The 22,748-nt window shown below is 43.4% G+C and overlaps 1 protein-coding gene across 23 annotated transcripts in view; it reads left to right on the top strand.

Moving 5' to 3' along the window:
• The window catches only part of TTC7B (tetratricopeptide repeat domain 7B), a 246,032-nt gene that overhangs the window by 127,198 nt on the left and 96,086 nt on the right, over positions 1-22,748 (top strand). For all 23 annotated transcript variants that reach the window (XM_023628265.2, XM_070249758.1, XM_023628272.2 and 20 more), the window contains 5 exons: positions 11,673-11,756; positions 12,776-12,880; positions 14,505-14,622; positions 16,608-16,665; positions 22,508-22,580. In XM_023628265.2, the coding sequence (XP_023484033.1) occupies positions 11,673-11,756; positions 12,776-12,880; positions 14,505-14,622; positions 16,608-16,665; positions 22,508-22,580 (438 nt within the window). The remainder of the gene's footprint in view (positions 1-11,672; positions 11,757-12,775; positions 12,881-14,504; positions 14,623-16,607; positions 16,666-22,507; positions 22,581-22,748) is intronic.

The raw sequence follows: 22,748 nt of genomic DNA, 5'->3' as shown, positions 1-22,748 counted from the left end.
TCTATTCAAGACCTTTGACCATTTTTAAATTGGGTTGTTTGTCTTTTTATTGTTGAGTTATAGGAGTTCTTTATTTATTGTGGATAAAAAACCCTTAACAGATACATGATTTGCAAATATCTTCTCCCGCTCCATAGGTTTTTTCATTTTTTTGACAATGTCCTTTGATGCATAGAAGTTTTTAATCCTGATTAAGTCTGGTATATCAATTTTTTCTTTTGTTGCTCATGCTTTTGGTGTCATACCTAAGAATCCATTGCCAAATCCAAGGTCGTGAAAATTTGCTCCCATGTTTTCCTGTAGAACTTTATGGTTTTCACTCCTGTATTTAGATTGTTGGCCCATTTTGAGTTAATTTTCTATCTGGTATCAGGTAGAATCCAGCTTCATTCTTTTACCTGTGGAAATCCTGCTGTCCCAGCAGCATTTGTTGAGAGATGTTTTTTTCCCATTGAATGAACTTGGCACCTTTGTCAAAAATCAGTTGGCCATAGATGTGTGGCTTTATTTCTGGGATTTCAGTTCTATTCCATTGGTCTGTATATTTGTCCTTATGCCAATACTATACTGTTTTGATTATTGTAGACTTGTTGTAAGCTTTGAAATCGAGAAGTGTGAGTCTTCCAACTTTGCTCTTTTTTCAAGATTGTTTTGCCTATTCAGAACCCCTTGCAATTCCACATGAATCTGAGGATTGGCTTTTCCATTTCTACAGAAGAGACTGTTACAATTTCGATGGAGATATTGTTGAATCTGGTGATCCCTTTAGTTAGTATAGCCATCTTAACAATATCTTATGTTTTGATATCACGTGTGAGTTTTACCTCTCTAAACCTGTCCCCTTGTGTGGAAATACAGGTAATAATAGGACCTACCTCCAAGGGTTATTGTGAGGATTAAAGAGAGAGTGTATGCAAAGTGTATGTTACTATTCTTATTGGTGGTGTTGATAATCTGCTTTCTAATGTAAAAATCTCCTCTGTAATAACCCTGGCAGATTATCCTTGACTCTTAGTAGAGTCTTACATTGCGTAGTGAAAAAACAGCCTTGGAGTCAGGCAGATCTGGATTCAAATCCTGGTTCTACCTTTTCCGCTGTGTGACTTTGGGAAAGATACTTAGCCACTCTGTACTTTCATCTCAGAGACTGAAGCTCAGCGAAACAGTAGGTGTAAAATAGCCAGCACAGCTCTTGGTATGTAATACCTACCATTCCATTCCTCTCTGGTTATTAGAAAAGATTGATCTGAAATTCGTCTCCTTGTAACTTTCACCTATTCTCTCTTTGGAGCGATAGGGCAAGTCCTGCCTCAATGACAGCCTTCCAATTTTTGGAGACAGCTGATATATTGTCTTCTTTCCTCTAGCATAAAGTGCCCCATTCCTTTAGTCTAGGGGTTGGAAACTTTTCTATAAAGGGACAGACACTAAATATTTTAGGCTTTGGGGACCAAGAGGTGAAATGAAGGCTATAATATAGGTATAACCAGAGAGGAAACAAATTTTTGCAAGATTTTTATGATGAAATTCAGAATATAATTAGCGAGTACAAGTGTTTGTAATATAGGTCCTTTAATGAGAAGAATGAGATTATTTTGGGGGATAACACTTTCCTTAATTTGGGTTCAAAGTTAGTATTTCCACTCATCCAATTGATGGCAAATGTTCATCTATAAAACAATTTTAGCTTTTTGATGCTATAAAAATGGGCGGCAAGTCAGATTTGGCCATTAGGCCATAATTTATAGCCTCTATTTTAGCCCTTTTTGATATGACATCATCTCCAGATTCTTTGCATTCACTGCACTCCTGAATATTTTCTTGTTTGTCCACCGCCCCCGTAAAGGATATCTGATGGAATGCATGCTAACACTTGGTCCATATTGATTCATTCGTTCAAGCATTCATTGAGCACCTGTTTTGTACAAAACACACCTCTGGGCAGCACCCCGCACTCCTTTCTTCCCTCCCTTCAGTCTTGCATAGGTAAAGTGGCAGCCGTGGTTCAAGGGTTAAAACCTGGTGCCCCAAGCCAGGGGAGATAGACTGAAAACAAAGACCGAAAGGTGAGAAGTGTTTAAGGAAGGAGGGGGTAGAGGAATGAAATGCCCACTCCTTGAATCCAGTGATTCATTTTGCGAGAACAACAAAGAGCAGAAACATCAGCACAACAGTGGCTGGAGCAGTATTTGTGTGGGACCCTGGAGACCCTTTACTGGCTGTGCAAACTCCATCAGGTTGCTTCATATAGTTGAGCAGAGAGCGTGCCAGAGGATGACGTCCACCGTTCAAATTCTGTAATGAAGTCTGTGACCTTTGAAAAACAGCCCACTCTCCACTCCTCCCACCATGGCCAGGGGCAGTGGTGTCCTTTAATTTAAGCATTTGCCAAAGCAGTAAAGCTTTGAGACTCCTCTGCTTGGAGCAGTATTGCTGTTTTAGGGGAAAAAGAGAAATGGGAGGGGGGCACGGATGTGGACTGTGCTTTATCTTACTTCCAGTTTAAAGGGGAGAAGACTCAAGCAAGACTTGATGGACATCTTCTATATTTTCTCAAAACCTGGGGCGGGGGCTATTTGTAGCTGAGAGTCCCATAAGCATACCTCTTAGAAGCTTTCCCCGGACACTGACTCCCCTAAAAATAGATCTCTCAAACTTCACTTTGATTTGTACTTTTATTCTTAGTTAATTAGAAATAAGGGCTCTGAGCTGAGCATCGTTCAGGTCTGCCACTTTGTGACCCTGGCCAGGTCCTATCTCCTCACTGGGTCTTAGTTTTCACATCTGAAAAGTAAGAAGAGACGAGATAATCTTGAAAGTCTCAACACGCTCTCTGATTATGTCATTCTGTGGGTCTAAGATAATGGTCCAAAATATCTCAATTGCTTACATAGTTTTTCATTGCTAAAAGTAAAGATATGACATGTTATCTGTGTACCATGTTAAATTAAAAAAAATTGTTACACAACTGCAAGGAATTACATTTATTAACTGACTCATTAAGTATTATGATGTAGAAAAGATCATGTTTCCAGTCAATAGAAGGATCTATGTTAGGAGAACTTTTAGGATAAGGCCAACCTGTCCACCACGGTGAAGACAGTTCACTATTTTATTCGTTCTATTTTAATAGTGATGAATTTTTGACCTAAGCTCCAGGCTAAATTTGAGGGGTATCTGATTATTTTATTCCTGCCCTCTCCCCCATGGATTTTTGGATGCTGAATCTCACCCTTGAATTCCAAAAATAGACTTTGGCTTTTCCTTGCTTGTGGTATTGTACAGCTGTCACTGCCATGCACCCAGTTCGTGTAATTGGGCTTTGCGTACTAGGAAGGTAAATGCTAAATCCCCTTCTTATGCCAGAAGAGCTGCTCATTCCGGAGCCCCCTCAGAGATGGCTGATGTATGAAAAGCCAAAATAAGAGACCGGAAAGGATAAGCTCTTACCACCAAAAGGAAACAGCATTTTCGCAAGTGACGTTTTGACTACGACTCAAATGATTAGGAGCCGTTTAGAGTCTAATTATTGTTGTACCAAATATTCCTGGTATTAAATGAATGTTATCTGGGATTTAGAGAGGTGGCAGCAGGATGATTACAGCGACTGGGCCTGTCTTTCCTGGTAGAAATACTGCTACTGCCAAATTCATCTTCTTTTCTTGTCAGGCAGATGATTGAGAGATGTCACCTGCTATTTTGTGTGGGTGACTCAGGGATCTGCAGATCCGGTTTGGACCCCGTAATCCTCTCCCCAGCCCCACACTGCCCTCTCTCCATTGGACACCAGAAGTGAAAAAGGGCCAGAATCTAGCTCTCATCTCTCTCTTTCCGCTCAGAGGCTCCCTTCCACTCTCCCTTTGCCATCCACTGGTACCCTCGCCCCCGTTCCCAGGGGTCCCCTTTCTCCCCTTCATTCCCCCTTCAGATCAAACCCTGAGCACCGCAGGATCTGTTCCTTCTTTGTTTCATAGAAGTGACATCAACAGTGACATGTTTATATCATGCACTCCGTGCCAGACACTCTTCTAAGCATTTTACCTGTATTGCTTCCTTTAACCCCATGACAACCCAATGGCTGGTGAGTAAGGAGTTTGGATTAAGCGTGGGCAGTTGACCGCAGAGCCAGGGCCTCCAGCACATGACTCCTTGCTCTCCCTTCCAGCCACCAGCCATGCTGGGCCTAGGTGACTGAAGCAGCTTCTTATATGCCCCCTCTCCCCTGTGCACAAAACACCTACATCTTCTTAAAAGTCCATTTCATCAGTACTTCCTTTAGACTGGAACCATTGTTAAAATGTGAATGCTTTTATTTTATTTTATTTTGTTTTATTTTATTTATTTTATAGCATATATTCTTTTCCTAATCTCCTCCACTCCATTAAAACTGGACATTTTTATTCTATCACATACAGATAGGATTAGGTGCTTAAAAGGGGTGGTCAAACAGAATTGGGCTGAGCCAACACCCTGTCCGAGGGGCAGAGGTTGTGGATAGCAGACATCCGAGTGACAACCCAAGTTCCTTTTTTTCTTCCATGCGTTCTTTGGGAGAGGGCGTCCTTTTGTGATGGAGTTATATTGACCTGAGCTGCTTAGGGATTTACATAATCTTGATGTTTACGGAACGTAGGGCAGGACATGTTATATATCAAGCAGTGTGCTTGGCATCCAGATTTCAGGAGCATCTGGCACTGTCTGGGCACTTTTTCAGAGCCAGTGTGCTATCACCATGTATAAGATGCCAAGAGCCCACAGGAAGCCAGAGCCATCGGCTGTGACACCAGAGCTCAAACACCTCTGAATTGGGATGAAGGGCTAATTTGTAATTGTTGCCTTGTATTTCCTAACTCTCTTTATAACACCTGTTTGGCTTATTATAGGATGTGGGTTGTTATCATTATGAGAAAGGGGTCCAAACTGGGGTAGTCTGTGAGAGATGCTGCAGTGTAGAGGAAATGCATGAGTTGTGTAAACTGAGCACCTTTGAGATGGGCTGGGATGGTGCATCCTTGGCTGCTGTGGTGCTAGTGGATATCACGGGATCTGTGAAGTTTCCTGAAAATGCCACAAGCTGGTAAGGCCTCAGTCCTTGTAGCCTCAGGGAGCCCAAAGACGCCTGGGGAGCAATGGCCTCATCAGCAGCAAAAAATATTGCTGAATCTCAGAAATAGTTCAGGGAACACGTGGTACTTTTAGGGGCCTTTTGTTTAGCTGTACTTTGCTTTGTGCAGCATGAGTGGGCCTGGTAAGTAAAGTGTGAGTGGCGTGTCTGTAATTAAAGTCTCAGAGGCTGCGAGTGTTGTGGTTAAGAGCTCCAACTCTGGAACCAGACTGCCTGGATTCAGATCCTGGCTCCACCACCAGCACCCTGAGATCTTACATAGTCACGGAGCATGTCTGTGCTCCAGTTTCCTCATCCATAAACGGAGGACCCTGATGGTATCTGCTTATACCTTGCAGGATCGTTAGGATGGGCAAATGAGGCAGTTCTTGTAAAGGAACTGGAATAGCTCCTCGCTACGTAGTCAATGTTATCCTAAAGCTTGTTGTCTTGGTCCATTTGGGCTGCTATAACAAAATACCACAGACTGCGTTATAAACAACATGTAAACTGGCTTACAAACAACAGACATTTATTTCTCACAGTTGGGGAGGCTGGGAAGTCCAAGATCATGGCTCCAACAGGGTCACTGTCTGGTGAAGGCTGACTTCTGGTTGCAGACTGCTGGTTTCTTGCTGGGTCCTCACATGGTGGGAGGGGCAAGGGAGCTCTCCTCTTTTATTAGGGCCTAATCGCTTTCATGAGGGCTCTACCCTCATGGCCTAATCACCTCCCAAAGGCCCCACCTCCTAACACCATCACACTGGGAATTAGGTTTCCACATATGAATTTTACAGGGGACACAAACAGTCACTCCATACCACTTGTTAAGGAAATAAATAATAAACATGTATTCTAGTCTGGTGTGTAAAGTTGTGCACTATTTTCAAGGGTCTCAGATTGAATCCTTTCCTAAAATGAGGAAACGTTTTGTAAAGTACATAATTATTTCTGATATAATGTATTATAAATTTGAATTTTCATATATTAAATGTGGGTAAAGTGATAGGTATTATGCACTTTTCTTTCTTAATGTGAGAATGTTAAATTTTAAAAAGAGGTAACAGCTAACCTTTATTTAGCACTTACTAGCCTGTATCTAAAGTACTGTTCTTGTTGCTTATATGTATTAACTAATTTAATCTTCCTGATAACTCTCTATATTAATTGCTACTGTATTTCCCATTTTACAGTGAGGAATCTGGGTATAGAGAGGTTAACAAGCTTGCCCAAATTCACACGCTTAATCTGTGGTGGTGCCTAGATTCTTATTTCTAGCCACTGTTCAGGTTGTAAATTCCCTATTCTGGAAGGTTCTCAGGCAGAAGTAGTACAACTACTTGTTGGGGGCTAGGAGGCCTCAGGGGTTGTTACAAGAGGGGCCTGAAGCACCTTCAGGGCCTTGGTTGTAGGCAGCAGAACCTGACGGGTTAACTCAAGCAGAAAAGGCATTTATCGATGCCTCCTGCTCACAGGATCCACAGAAGGCTGAAGAATGGGCATGAGCAGAGATTAAGGAGGTAAGGCCCCTGCCCCAGTTCCCTCTGGAGGGCCTCCACCAACTCTACCGCACCTGTGGCCCCCAGGCCTGGCCCCTGGAAGTAACATCCAATGACCCCTCCCCCTGCCTCTCTAGCTCCAGAGGCAAAGTGCTGGCAGGACCATCTGATTGGCCGGGCTCAGGTCATGTGACACACACCTATTGCTTCCCTCCATTCACCCTGAGGTTTATTACTGGGAAGCAGAGAGGCTGCTTCCCTTCTAGCTAGGGTGCCCCACCCCTGAAACAAAAAAATCAGAAGAGTTTTGAGGTAATAGGCAGCCAAAATGACAAATGTCCTCTCCTTCGGGGACTTAGCTAGATGCTTCTCAAGATTCTCTGAGTCTACTCTGTAAGGGCTGCTGTTTCCCTGTGGCACCTGGAACGGAGCTCTCTACCAATTAGGCTTCCAATAAGTGTTTTTCGCTGAGTATAATGAGTATGTTAGCCTTTGGCACAAAAGAAAATAAGGCTGCACACTTATTTATAGCATCCAGCTTTTTGGTTCAGAACAGACTGTTTCAGCTGCTGAGCTCCTTTTGTTTATCAGGAAAACAGTTGATATTTATCATTTCTCTTAGCAAAAGGAAGAAGAAAAGCATTCAAACATTTCCATGTTTCTGTGTATATGTTTAAGTACTTAGTGGTTATATTGCAGTGAATTAGTCGAGCAGAGCTGTTAGAACAAGCCTCAGTTTTGATCATCAGCTACCGGCTTCTCTCCGCATACCGGCTCCTTTGGCTAATTCGAGCCAATGTGATTATCCTTCTGGTTTCCTCCTCCTTCAGCACCCCTCATCCGCCTGCCCTGAGTCAGTTTCTAAGTACTGTTGGCTTTTCATTGCTTGGCATTCTCTCCCTAACCTCTGTCCTCCCCACTTAGTCCCAGCCCATACCACCCACACCTGTATCAGGTCTTCTCTCACCTGGAATCTCATCTCATCTTGGATCTCGCATATCGCCTGCTTGATCTTCTCAGCAAGGTGCATTAGGTTTTTTTCCCCACTGTGCTTCTCATGGGCACCGTAATGGCTTCTTGTTGCTTGTCAGCATAGCAGAGCAGTTAAGAGAGTTCTGGGGTCAGCCTCAGATCCCAGCCTTGCCATTTAGTGTCTTTGTTAACAAGAGGTATGTCCAGATGTAATTAACAAAACCAGCTTATAGTGACTTAACCAAATATGAGTTTATTTTTTCCCAGGACAACAAGTCTGGTGAGAGGCTGCCGTCAGAGGCAGCTGCAGCATCTCATGGCCTCAGGGTCCCAGTTATTTCTCTCTTTCTGCCCAGTCATTCCAGAGTGTGGCTTTGTCCTCATGCTTCTCAACTCCTGGCTGCCTCACCTCCAGCATCAAGTCTGTGTCCCAGGCAGAAGGAGGGGCCATGCTGAGAGCAAAGTATGCATCAGCTGAGGATGCCCTCCTCTTAAAGAGCTATCCTCGGGGCCTCACTCAGGATATCCCATTGTCCAGATGGAGTCGAGTCACAAGTCCACTCCTGAGATTTTAGCTAAGCATGTTGCTAGTGTGATCAAAATGGAGGACCAGGGGCCGGCCCTGTGGCCGAGTGGTTAAGTTTGCCCACTCTGCTTCAGCGGCCCGGGGTTTCACAGGTTCAGATCCTGGGCGCGGACATGGCGCCGCTCATCAGGCCATGCTGAGGTGGCATCCCACATAGCACAACAAGAGGCACTCACAACTAGAATATACAGTTATGTACTGGAGGGCTTTAGGGAGAAGAAGAAAAAAAAAAAAGATTGGCAACAGACGTTAGTTCAGGTGCAAATCAAAAAAAACCAAAAAACATAATAAAAATGAAGGACCAAGTGTTCATCTTACTTGGGATCTGCAGATACCCATCCTTTACCATCACTGGCAATAGTAGGTGTTTATTAAGTGCTTATTACTTCACTTTTTAATACGGCATATTTTTGTTTGGGTAGGTTTTCTCAGTAAATCACCTAGCATAATGTTTACTATGACCTTCTCTGTAAATAACATGTAAAATTCTGGAATTCTTTTTTCTCCTCCCCCACCACCTCTTCACCTTTATTATTTCCTTCAGTTTGTCACCCTCATGTAGCTCCTTTGTCTTTTGGCCCCTAGCCTCCTGCCGCTCCCTCCATCCTCCTACACATCCCCACCAGTCTTTGAGGTGACCCTCACGTAAGCATTCTGTCCCCTCAGGATGAAGTTTTTGTTGTTATTTAAAGCTTTTATGTTCTTTTTAAAAACTCCTAGCCCTATTCTTTTTCTTTCCTCCCCATAACCACCTTATTCCATCTTCACAGAGAACACAGTGACTGGGCAGGAGCCCTTACGGGTCTCTCCTCTTTATCTTATGGAGCCTGCCTCCTTAAGAGAAGGCCTTACCTCAGGGGCCCATTTGTTCCAGGGACCTGGCTCTCTCTAGTCTTCTGGGACCTAATTTATCCCCTCAGCTTCTTCTCTCAGGGTCTTCTGTTCGTTCCTCTCAAGTTGCCTCCGTGAAAAGATAAGTGCGTACTTAAGTAGCCTTTCTTCCGCCTCAGCCCTTTGCTTCATACATCCTTTCCCTCACCTTGAGTCATCTGGCCCCGTGGCCTGGCATCCTCCTCCAACACACCCTGAAACTACACTTTCGGAGGTTGGTCACCCGAGGCTAGACTGTGGCCTCCACCTCTCTGACCCTGTTCTCCCTTCCCGAGACCCTGCTGTGTCCTGACATTCTGCCGCACCCTCTCCCCAGATTCTGTCTCTCACTTTCCCTTCCTGGTCCTTTTTCTCTTCTCTCCCCTTAGATAGAGATTTCTCCCAAGGCTCTGCCCTGGCTGCCCTCTCCCTGAACACTCTTCTGAGGTGATCTGATATCTTCCAATAACTAATTCTTTTCTCAAATGTGTTTTTGTCCCAATTTGTTTTATTGTGATAAAATGTCACATAAAATTTACCATTTTAACCATTTGTAAGTGTACAGTTCAGTGGTATTAAATATGTTCATCATGTTGTGCCACCGTCACCACCATCCATCTCTAGAACTCTTTTCATCCTGTAAAACTGAAACTCTGTACTCACTAAACGATAACTCTCCATTCCTCCCTCCCCACAGCCCCTGGCAACCACCATGCTACTTTCTGTCTCTATGATTTTGACCACTCTAAGTACCTCATTTAAGTGGAATCATACAATATTTATCTTTTTGTGACTGACATTTCACTTAGCATAGTGTCCTCAAGTTTCATCCATGTTGTAGCATATTGCCGAATTTCCTTCCTTTTTTAAACCTGAATAATATTCCATTGTATGTATATATCACATTTTGTTTATCCATTCATCCAAGCAACGTGGGTTGCTTCCATGTTTTTGCTATTGTGAGTAATGCTGCTGTGAACATGGGTGTACTGATGTCTGTTTAAGTCCTTGCTTTCAATTCTTTTGAGTCTGGCTTTGCGCCATGTACCATGCTGTTTGGATTCCTGCAGCTTTGTAGTAAGCTTTGAAATCAGGAAGCATGAGTCATCCAGCTTTGTTTTTTTTCAAGATTGTTTTGGCTATTTGGGGGTCCCTTTAGATTCCATCTATATTTTAGGATGGGTTTTTCTGTATCTGCGAAACTGTCATTGGGATTTTGACAGAGATGGCATTGAATCTGTAGACCGCTTTGGGTAGTATTGACATCTTAACAATATTGAGTATTCCGATCCATGAAACTGGACATATTTCCATTTATGGCTTCTTTGATTTCTTTCAGCTTAGCTGTATGTCTTTTGTTAGACCTTTCTCTTGAGGCTCAGATTGTCTCTATTTCCAGTAAGCTACCATATGATACCTCAAACTCACCATGTTCCATACCAAACTCATTAATAAAACACCTTTCTTCCCCATTATCCCTTTTTCTAAAAAATTTCTCTTTCTTTCTCTCTCTGTGTCTCTTTCTCTGTCTTTCTCTCTCATAAACACACACATACACACACATGCATACACGTGGGCCTTCTATGCCGTGGGTGTGCTCCCAGATAGGTATACAGGCCAGAGACTCTGGGGGCCTCCTTCAGCCCCTACGCCTCACCAGCCACCCTGCTGATTGTAACTTGGACACATTTCTTAGTTCTGTCCCTTAGTTCTGAAGCCCTTGGAACCATTCTATCCCCCTTATTCCCGGTCTCTGCCTCCATTCTGGTCTCACCGTCCCCCATCATAACATTCCTAAAAGTCTAATATGATTATGTCACTCTGTGCAGAAACCAGAGGCTCCTCCTTGACGGAGAGTGAAGTTCATTTGTAGAGTTTCCACCATGGGCAGGCACTGAAAAGACAAAGAAGTCAGGATTTCTGCCCTTGGTGCTTTCTCATAGTAGGACTGGCATGGGCTGGGCCGGGGAGGGTGAAGACAGTCACATTAACGTATAGTTGTGAGAACCAAAGCTGCAGTGGAGGAGGGAGATGGAACAACTTTGAAAAGGGGCTGCATGTCAGACTCAGGGACGTGGCCCCAGCCCGCTGCTGCCTTCCAGCCTGATTCTCCCTGTCCAGCCCGTGTGCCGAGGCTGCATTTCCAGTGGACCACGCACCATCACCAGGTCAAAGCACGCCCTGTCATGCCCCCTCTTCCTGGAGTGCATTCCCAAATCATAGCTGTGTTTTTGTCCTTTTCATTAATCAAGGCACAGCTCAGATACCATTCTTCCAGGATGCCATTCCTGAATCCTGTGGTCACTTTCCTACAGTGCTTTCTGTTTCCTGCTCTTGGGGCACATGTCAGTCTGGGCCTTGTATTTGAGTTGTGTACCTGCCTCTTTCCTTGTACTAGATGAAAAGCTACTTGAGGTCGGGATTGTGTTTTAGTCAACTGTTCGTTATCCGTGCTTCTGGCCCAGTGCATCATACCCTGAGGGGACTCCTCAGCCGGCGTTTGGTGGTGGATTATGTCTTGAGCATTCAAGGGAAGCAGGTTGTGTAGGACTTATCTTGGTGTGCATAGACACAAACTCACACTTGTCCTTGTGACACTGGCAATTCTCAGACATCTGCCTTTGTTCTTCTTTCAAACCAGTGCTTGGAGAGAGCCATGAAGTTTGCCTTTGAGGAGTTCCACCTCTGGTACCAGTTTGCTCTGTCACTCATGGCTGCTGGAAAAGTGAGTCGCCCTTTGTGCTATGCACTTCTCTGTGTCAGTAGTTAATGTCTTTGAATTCCAAGGGCTGATATGATACCTTGTAGAAGTCTAAACCAACTGTTTGAAACGTTCCTGTGGTCATTTATAAATGGACAGTCAAATTTAATGATTTGGGGGCCAACATGGACACATCATTGGAAAGAAAAATTTCTGAAATATTTGCCTTTTCTAGCCATTGTAACTTCATCTTGTGAAAATATGGCTTAAACTAAGGCTAATTCTTCAAACTGACCCTTTCACTCATAAACTTACTCCTGGAGAAGGAATCTTTTAGTTATCTTTAGCAATATGTTGTATCAGATAGTGTATGACATTGACAGTGTGGGCTGTGGAGTCCAACTGCTGGAGTTGAGGACTGGTGCTGTCCTCACAGCCGTCTGACCAGGGAGGTCCCTGAGTGTCTCAGTTTCCTCTTTAGTAAAATGGAGTAATAATAATACCTGCATCATAAATTGTTATCAGGTAAATGAAATGATACCCACAAGGTGCTTAGGTTGGCACCCCCCCCACACAGTACACACTCAGTAAAGGTCATAGCCATTGTTCTTCTTGTTAATTTGGGCCATTTAGTGAATCTGCCATTTAGCAAATTGTTAAGTCTGAGATTTAAGATTATTGGGGCTAATTGGAGACAGAAATTTGATATGGTATGCTTCAAATTGGATGGCTTATTTTTTATAATAACATAAGACTCCACTGTCTTTATTTTTGTCTTATTTTCACAACGGCTACACAAGTAGGGAACAAAATTAGGGTGATTCCAGCGAAGCGTTCCCACTTGTTTTAACCACAGTTTACCCTCCTCTCACTCGAGAGCGCCACGCTCTGGTTACCGCCATCCCCAGGCCCCTGCGTGCTTGGGCTCAAAGTTGGAAAACCTCCTTAAGAGGGCATCCTAACCAAGAGCCTTCTGGGAAAGGTTTAGTGTTTTGTTCTGTCAAAAATTTCAAGTTTCACAGAAATTATCTCCTTTTGCCAAGTCTGCTCGTGCTGTAAAGGTGCTGAAAGAGTGTATCCGTCTGAAGCCCGACGATGCCACCATCCCCCTCCTCGCTGCGAAGCTGTGCATGGGCTCCCTTCACTGGGTGAGTAGGGTTGGGGCTGTCTGCTCGTGGCAGGGCTTCCAGCCTTTTTCATTTCAAGGCGCTGGGTGAGAAGAGTAGTAATTCATCAGCTACACAAATACAAGGCTGTTCAGAGTCCCAGACCCTTGGCCCGGGCCACTGGCCTCCACAGGCCCCACCCACCCACCTGAGTTTTTCTATAAAGCAAAGAGTTGCCCTCACACATAGAACCGACTTTCTTCATTCCTCTTCCCTCACATGGGCTCTCCTCTTCAAATATTCTTCTTCAAATTTGAACTTGGGAATAGCCCAATTTGTAATAGTTCTATACTTCAAAAATATACCATTTGAAAAGAAAATAGAAAACTCAGCCTAATTGCTGAGAAGGTGGTACAGATAATTGCCACATGCAAAGGAGTTTTAATTTCTTTTCTTTAACTTTGTGTCAAGATTAGTGACAAAAGAATTTTCTCCAAAGACCAAGCCATCTTGCTAGGGTTTTTTACCATTATAGTTCTTGCTGCTTGATTTTTTCCGTGTACTCTCACCCAGCAGGACAAAAGTAAGCCATGTGAAGAAAGTGTGCTACTTTTGTTAGATTTCACTTGGGAAAACGTAGAAGAAAAAGGGCATTTTGAAAGAGCAGGCTCTCACCTGAAATGCACAGCTGTGAAGGCGATGTGTGGTCTGTTCAGGTTTCAATATTTTGGTGTCACAAGGAGGGAACAACACAGGCTGGCCCCAGGAGTGGGCGGAGGAGTGGACCAAACCCTTCGCTTTTGAAAATGCCAGTTTCTAGCTATGGCGTTGTTCATTACTGTAACGTATATCTCTCTAACACCTAAAATAAAGCTCTTTTTTTTAAAGATGAGAGTAGCACATCTTTTCTGTATATATTTTTTACATTTCTATTATTAAAATTTCCAAACACCACAAAAGTGAAGAGTGTAATGAACACCCGTCTACTCTCACCCAGCTTCAATAACATCAACATTGCCATACTTTGAAGGAACAAATCTTATTATTTTTGCCTTGAATGAATTGTGCAAAAGATCTCATTGTGGGTGTAGTTTACAGGTGCATATTTTCTCATTGGAATCTGCTGATGTGAGGTCCACGTGCTGTGTGTTGTAGAATAAATAGATGGAGTTTTGAAATTTTTAACAGCTTGTGGGAAAGAGAATCTGAGCCTAAATGGATTCTTTATGTCATGAAAAACAGGAAAGAACCAAACACAAAACATTTCAAGGACTTTGTTATTTAGATATATGTAATTATTATACATTTATTATTGATATGTATAAAATTAAACTTCTAAATGCCTAGCACAACCTAATTACAGAACCAGTCAGTAAAAAGTAAAAGACGAAAATGGTATAACCCCACCAAATATAAAAGTGACTTTGGAAAAGAAGTCAAAAAAGCAATAAGGAAAACTTTAAAGCAAAAAGGTAAGGTGGGAATCCTGAGGATTGTTGCAGAGGCTCAAATAAAGGAAACAGAATCACCAGAGTGGAATTGGAAGATCTGAGAGTTATTTTCGCAGTGACTCATCAGAAATCTGCTTTTGGCGGCAGATGCTTCTGGGACCTCGTGTTAGAAATTCTGCAGGTTGTTGTTGTTTTTCACTTGTCTGGTTTTTCAGTTGGAAGAGGCTGAGAAGTTTGCCAAAACTGTCGTTGATGCCGGAGAGAAAACGTCAGAGTTCAAGGCCAAAGGCTACTTAGCTCTGGGGCTCACGTACAGTCTGCAGGCCACTGACGGTGAGAGGAGTTCCGCCCCCTGGGGCTGTTGAGCCGCAGGGCTGGGCTGCAGGAGTTTGTCTGTAGGATTCGCACAGTCGCCCTGTGTTGTAGGAGGGTGCGTAAGCTGGGCCATTCTGCTGTGCTATCCTGTGGGGCCCCGGTGCTGCTGTCTTCCTTGCTTGGACTGGTTGGAGAATGGGAGGGAAGGGATGAGGGCTCTGTGCACTCGGCTGGGCTGTCCTCGTATGAAGGGATGTGGGTCTAAGGCCCAGGAATGTAGAGGAGTTCAGGGCCAGCCACTTCCACGAAGCTTCCCTTGACTGGTCAAGACCTGCCCCTCCTGTATTTGCACGTTTTAACTCACAGATATGTGCACGTGCAATGCAGCCGCTCACCAAATTACTCGTGCAGAGATACACGTTTTGGATGTACTTAGAGGTTTGGTGGACAGGCTTCTGGCTATAAAATCTTAATTGTGTTGTGTATAATTAATGAAGTTTTCAATTATATTTTGCAGAAAGTGTGAATTGATAAGTTGTTTTTCTGAACTCTTATTTCTTTAACATTTTGTTGTTAAATATAAGACAAATACAAAAAAGTTTTAAGAACAAATGTGTAATTTAATGAAGGAAGATAAGGCAAACATCCTTGTAATCACGCTGCACTCAGGAGCTAGAACCTTGCCAGCCACGTGGGGAGCTCTTCATGCGCCCGCTCCCGACCACAGGCCCCTTAAGGGAAAATACAGTCTGACTTTTATAGTACTCACTGTCTTTTTCTTTCTTTATAGTTTTGCTCTAGTTTATTTTACAAATCACCTCAAATCCTTCTTTCCTCTGCCCCAAAATGTCAAAGACCCTGGAGAAGTTTTGCATATCAATTGATTTTCAATAATGAAGTTTTTGGTTCATTTTTCGTATGCACATGCTATATTGGCAAGACCCAGCACATTGTTTTAGTTTTAGTAGACTTTCAGTGAAGTGTAAGTTTAATGCCCTTTATTTATCCATATAGATTCTTAGTTCAGACTCTATCCCTAATTAGCTCTGAAACTTGGGGAGAGTCGCTTGACCTTGTTGGCCTCATTGGGTCACCTATGAGGTTCCCTCTAGCTCAGTCACTGTTGTTCTAAGTTAGCCATGGGTTACACCCACGGGTTACAGCCACATCTGGCCCTCTGGGGCAGCCTTCTGCCTTCTCAGTGTGATGTCAGGATGGAATCTGCCATGTTGGATTTTAGATAAGAGTCTCCACGACTTCCAACAAGAAACGGGTTCCTCCAGGACTTTTTCTCTTGTCCCCGTAAAAAGTACCTTTTTAGTTCCTGTGTCCTCCTATAGTTCCTAAAGGAGCCATTTCTCACATGCTCTGTTCAGGGGAAGTGTTGGCTCACAGCAAGATGGCCTCATACTTTCCAGCTGATGTTCTGGCATCGGTGTTGGGTTTATCTGATCTATCCCTTGTGTTCACATCAAGGTGGTAAAAGTACTGGCCATTGTCCGGTGTGAATTAAACCAGACTTTCATGGCATCAAGCTAGTGCCCGTGGCCCAGGATTGTAGCTTCTCAGTCCTAGAAGGAACCTTGAAGGCCATCCAATCCAACACCATTGGTGCTTAAATCTCTGCTATATCATCCCAGCAGAGCCAGTCTTCACTCAGGAGTTACTTGCCTACACTTGAGAAACCAGATGTGCTCCTCTCTGGAGTTCCCAGCTGGTCTTTTAAAATCAGCCTCCTATGCCTGGGGGCACCAAGGTGACCAGCCAACTCACGCTCTCTCCTCGGCCTCCTTCCACAGTTAAGCCCAGCGTGTGCAGGTGCCTCTGATTGGCTTGGGCATCATTTCCAGTCTTCTGCAGTGCCTGGGACAGGGCTGGGCACATAGGCACCCAGAATTTGTTGCCTTTAATCCAGTTGAATGTGTAGTTTTTGTGATGACTTTTGTATTTGTCAGAAACTCCCTGATCTCCCATGCCACTGACTAATTGAACCCTTTTCTTAGCTTCTTTGCGAGGGATGCAGGAGGTCCTACAGAGAAAGGCGCTTCTTGCATTTCAGAGGTGAGTGGGAGTTCATCTTTTCACTTGGCTGTGCATAATGACACCGAAGTATGATAAGTATAAAAAGAAGAGTTATTTATAAAGATTATGTAAACAGTGTTCTTACCCCTGGGAGTCTTTCATCTTGAGCACCGAACATACAGTATCCAAACTTGCTGCCTCATTTGTTGCCGTGTAAATCTGCATTCTTAATCTGTATATCCATTTGGGCACATTTTATTCATTCCTAATAAAGTGATTTCAGCTCTAAGAAGATAGCTACTTTGTATGTCTAGGGAGATGACTCCTTTTATTAAACAGATTTGTCATCACCTAGAAAAGGGATTATTCTTTTCCAGCTTTTTTTTTTTTTCACATGTCAAGCTACAGATTTTCATATTAAGAAATGAAAAGGCCAGATTTTAGGACAGTCTCTGAAATACTATGTTAAGACAGTCAGGCCAGCAAGACCCAGGCCCCTGCACCCGCCATGCTCTGTAACACACGGGGCTTGTCTCCAACATTGTGTCTTTCATGAAATTAGGAGAATGCCTTATAATTAGAGAACGCTTGAGTGTCAGAGTGCTCTTTCACAATCCTTATTTAAGTTGACCCTCAGTCCACACCGCTCAGGTAGACAGGAGAGGTGGTATGTTTAGTGCAGGTAAGGGACTGAGACGCAGGAGTGAGGAGAGTTGCCGGAGTCACATGGCTATTAAGTCAGGATCGAATCACAGTCTCCTGACTCTGGTCCAGCTTTTCTGGTACCTTCTATGCCACACTGCCCTAATTTTCTTCTTATTGCAGGTATAATAAATCACTAAAATGAGTCGTTGTCTGAAAGTATAGTCCCATGATGTCAAATCTAGAATTGGTATTGGTCCTTTCACCTTAAATTATATCTTAGTTACATTGATTTCTTGGAATTGAGTTAGGAACTTAGTTATTTATCTGAAAATTTCCTGAGGACCTCTCAATACCTAATAACCTTTGTGAGGTCTCTTTCTTTAGAACTGGGGTTGCCTACGGATTTGTCACAGGGTACATGTTCCTTTTTTCGTGAAGTCATTATCACTTGGTGTCAGATGAAACTCTTTCATCTCGTTCCTCTGCATTTCCTAGCAGGCTTGCTGATAACTTCTTCACTTTGTCAGTCTCAGACTGGTTAATGACAAAAAGTCCCAGTTGACACCTGCAAACAGATCTCCTGTTTCTGTGCTAAGCTTTTGTTGATGTTCTCCAGCACGGAGTGTGGAAAGCATTTCCATTTCAAATGATTTGGAGGTTTAAATTCTCCAGTCCTAGTTCGTCAAACCCACACATGGATGCCTAAGAAAGCGGTCATTACATCTGTTTCACTTTTCTTAAATCAGCACATCTTACCGGCTCTCTAAAAACAGCCATGGTGGTGGTCTGCCTTGAGCCACCAGAATTCCTAACGTCATCTTATATAACAGCTGTTCCATTGGCCTGAATTCCTTTTTGTTCCTTTTTTGCTTAGGTTTTAATTCAAGAGATTTTAAAAATATTAGTTCCTATGGGAATAAAGAGTAATAAAATCCTGCTAACCTACGTGATTATGTTGGGGAAGGCTAACCTAAATTAGTGTTTGTGTGAAATGAAGAATATTTTTCACAGGAGTAAAATTATTTTGTTTCAAGTCCACATTAACTTGGACTATTCTAGTGCGTGTAGACTTAACAAAAATCTATAAGGGAAGGATTTTAAATGAATAAGAATGATTTGTATTACATCTTAAATGTAAGTGGATATCTAAAACCCACTTGGATGAGAAGTCTAGTCATGTGCCTCATAATGACGTCTCAGTCTACGATGGACCGCATTTACAATGGTGGTCCCATAAGATTAGTACCATAGAGCCTAGATGTGTAATAGGCTATATCATCCAGGTTTGTGTAAGTGCACTCTGTGATGTTCGCATGACAATGAAATTGCCTAATGACGTGCTTCTCAGAACATATCCCCATCATTAAGTGACACAGGACTGTACTTCTTTTGCTATGTGTTTTAAATCTTCTCCCTGCAATTCTGTTTATACCATTCTTTGGCAATTTTTGTTTAAAAAGAAAACAGTGTAACTCAAAAAGGAGTGGGGTTGCAGATATAGCATGTGAAAATTAACTCTTAGTTATGACTGGAGCCAGAGTCCAGAAAGATTTGCTCTCCAGCAGGTGCAAAAAGGTGATTTTTGAAGACATCCCACTTGCATGACTGCATCTTAATGTTGAGGCCCTCAGCTGTACCTACACTCATAAGCTCAGCCCAAGCAACTGAACCAATTCATTTGCCCCGTACAAAAGCATAGTGAAGAAAACATAGTGTTGTCTGCAAAGCTTTCTGAAGATGCTGAATTGATCTGAGTGGCTACCTCGGTGGGCTCTCACCTCCTACAGAGAAAAGCAAGTCTGAAAACAGCTGAGAGTATATTTCAGTGACTTGACCCCCAGCGTGCAGAAATCTGGGCTGCTCCGTGGGGAAGAGGTGGCATGGTGTCACTCGGGTTTGTCACTCAGCATGGCAGAGGGTACACAGTCTCGCTTTATTTTCCTCTCTCCCTCCTAGCTTGAGTTTAAGTTTGAATGTGGTATGTTTTGTGTGGTTGGAGTGACCAATCATCCAAGTTTGTCAGGAACTGAGCAGTTTCCCAGAATATGGGACTTCCAGTGCTAAAACCAGTAAAATCCTGGGCAAACTAGGACAAGTATGTTTGTAACTAATGGGAGGTTCCTGAGCAATAGATTTAACCAGGTGTGTACATTTTTTTCTTAACTTAATAATATACTAATCCCATGTCCACTATAATCAGTACTGAAAGGGACTTCAAGGAGAATTGGCTAAACAAGGCAGCAGGCTGATAGTGTGAAGAGACCAGGCCTCCAGTGAAGAGACCTGGCTTTACCTCTTCTGCTGGACGTTCTTAGACAAGATGCTTAATAGTAGATCCTTCACGAGTTGTACTAATTATTGTTACAAAGTATGTGTGTTATGGACCAGGGTCAAAATTGATCAAGCTTCTCTGTATTCTTTGTTCAGCTCTAAAGGACGTTGGAACTGGAGTCTACAAGAGCACTGGGGTAGAGCTCAATGCATTCTGAGTGTTAGCCAGGTGGTCTGGGAGGCCCATCCCGTGCTCTCCAGTAGCAGCCTGCCATGCCTCTCTCAGGGCACTCCTCCCACTGCACTGTAATGATCGCTTTGGGTTTCCCCCTCTGCAGGGTTAGGAGGAGCTCCTCAAGGAAGGACACTTGTGTTATTTGTCTTCAGGCTCCCCAAAGGCTAGCACAGGGCCTGGCATCACAGTAGGTACTGCATAATGTGGATGGATGGATGGATGGATGGATGGATGAGTGGATGAATGAGTGGATAGATAGATAGGCAGCCTCAGTAGGCCAGCAGTCTAATAATTCTTTCTTTCCTTACGGAAGAGAAATTAAATTAATGGATGTAGAGGTGCTTTAACTAGGGAAGCATTTTGTGAGCATGTCTGTGGTGATATTTTTAGGTCTCTGGGTTTCTCTTAGCATCCTCACCAGGTGCTCACTGTATGGGAATGAGGTTTATGGGGCTGCTTTAAATTCATGTGCAGAGTCCAGCGGGCTTGCAGTTTTCAGGATCACCAATGACCTTCTTCTCAGCTGCGTCGCTTGATGATTTCTGTTGAGCAGGTTTTCTGTGGGCATACCAAAGTGTTTTTGTCACAGGAAGCCTACCTGCTGAAGTTGTTCTGCACGACTGAAGCAAGTTTTCTAGGGCCTACATGAGATCACCACCGTTCACTTTTTCTTGTTTTCTTCGGCATTCTCCTTTATCCTTTTTTCATTCATAGGCTAATGTGGTCAGTTTAACTCATTAGCCAAATTATTGAAATAAGATTTTCTAAAAATGTGTATGTTTAAGATGTCCCTCATTAGGAATTTGGCAGCTGGATCGCCATTAGTAGCCAAGTTGGCAGTTCTTCAGATGCTGCCCTAATGCATCTCAGAAATGCCGAGATTTCTAGCACTTCTGGTTTGTTTCTCTCATGGTGCTGTGGCTAGCAGTTAATGATCATTTGATGAGGTCAAGGTGGGGTCTTTGGTCAGAACTATCCGTATCCACACCCTGAGGTCACCAGACCATTGCCAGCTTTTCACTTGGTTGGTGTTGCGTAGAGGCACCCATGGTTTGATTCAACTTCATTTGTGAGAAATCTAAACTGGGCTGAGAAAATTACAGCTCTGAGGAGTTCTTTTTGAGGGTTGTAGAAACCTGGCTTTATTAACTGTGAAAGAAGAGGAGATAAAATAAATAATGCTAAATAATTCAAAGTCTCTTTATAATTAATTTTGTATTCATCTTCCCTGAGTAATTGGGAGAGACAGAAACCATGACATTCCAGCCTCACTTTTTATGAACACCAAAGAAAAAAATTCTTTGATGTACAAATTCATGGAAAACCAATAGTTGTAAAAGAATAAAAACTAGGGCATACCGAGTGGGCCTCTGGTAGAAATAAGTCATTTAAAAGGGCAACACAGTCAAATACTCAGCCTCAGCTTCTGACAGTGAAGTGAAGAGTCTCAAGGCTGTGTCTTGAGGCGAGGTTACTGGTAAAGATTCCCCAGGAACGGGAATTTAGGTGTTTTGTTCTTAAGATTAATAAAAGGACAGAGACACCCTCTTGCTGTCCCTCAGTCCCACACATGAGCTACCACATCTGCCCAAACGTGCCTGGGATTGTTGCACTTCGCGTATTTTCTGGATAGAAAACAGCTGGAGGACTTTTTAGCCCCTCTCCCCACAGCAGGTGGGTGGTTCCATGAAAAGGCCTTAACTCTGTAGAAAGCCGTCCTGGGCGTGTTTGCCACGGGAGAATTCGTAATGATTTGGCTTTCTTTTTTGTCTTGAATTTGTTTTCTGCTGGTGGAAGCTCCTCCTTTAATCACAGAGTGTTGACAGAACAGCCTGAAGGTTTGTTTACTATCTGAGTTCCACCGTTGGTAATTAGTCTGCTCCACAGTGCCTTCTAGAAGGAAGTAAAAGTTTGTTTTTCTCTTCCCACCAGACTGTTAAACACAGAATTATGTCTTGTATATAGTCATTTTGAGTTGCTCAAGGTGAAATGCAATTGACTTTCACATAAAAGCAAGAATGCCCATGTTTGCAATCAAGTAGGAGGCCAGCACAGCCTCTTCCCATCTAGTGTCAAAGGCCAGTTAATAAAACTAAGCCTGGTGTCTGGCCACAGAGTCTTCCATGTCACAGGTACATGGATTAAATTAGTAAACTGCATGGAACTGAGCAGAAGCTTCAAAAGACTGAGTGAGCATCCTTCTTCTCTGTCTATAGTTCATAGAAAACCAAAACCTCATTTTACAAGCAAAGCCCAGTCTTTGATTTTCATATGGTTTCTCAGAAATCCAGAGATTTGAATGAAGTAGCGTTAAGGCCAAGCCAGAACTTAACCAAAGCAGCCAGCGCCTTGCCAAGTCCACTCATGGCCTCACCGTGTCCCAGGATGACACGTGGGCCCCTCCTGCTCAGCCCAAGGGAGACGTCCGCTGGGGAGGTCAGACCTCAGGGCCTGTGGGTTCTTCACCTCCCAGATCCTCCTCAAAGGCGAGGATCATTGGCTGCCATTTAAGATGCTAGACAAAACATAGAACCATGCTCATGTACCGTACCTGTGTACAGTGGTAAGAGGGCAAAGGCATTACATTTGTTAGTAGACAAAGGAGAGTTCAAATGAAACAATAAATAGTTAAATATGTGGCCTTAGCATAACAATGCAAATGGAAATACTGTTGGATAGGGAAAGTGAAAATGGCCTCTCATGTACTAATAGGCGTAAATACTTTTTCAGGGCCCACAGCCTGTCACCTACAGATCACCAAGCAGCTTTCTACCTGGCTCTGCAGCTTGCCATCTCCAGACAGGTGAGTGTCTCTGATGTTCGCTGAACTTGGCGCACGCTCTGTCCTGATACAGTTTCTTCAGCCCTTCCGTTTGAGATAGCCGCTGATCTTCCTTCATTCGCGAGACTAACCGGGAGCCAGGACTCTTCTCAGAGCGTGCTGACTCCTCACTGCGAAGACCTGGTGTTT

This window comes from Equus caballus, chromosome 24, assembly GCF_041296265.1.
Source record: "Equus caballus isolate H_3958 breed thoroughbred chromosome 24, TB-T2T, whole genome shotgun sequence".
NCBI classification, from domain to species: domain Eukaryota; kingdom Metazoa; phylum Chordata; class Mammalia; order Perissodactyla; family Equidae; genus Equus; species Equus caballus.
This window is presented reverse-complemented; position numbering and strand designations above follow the sequence as displayed.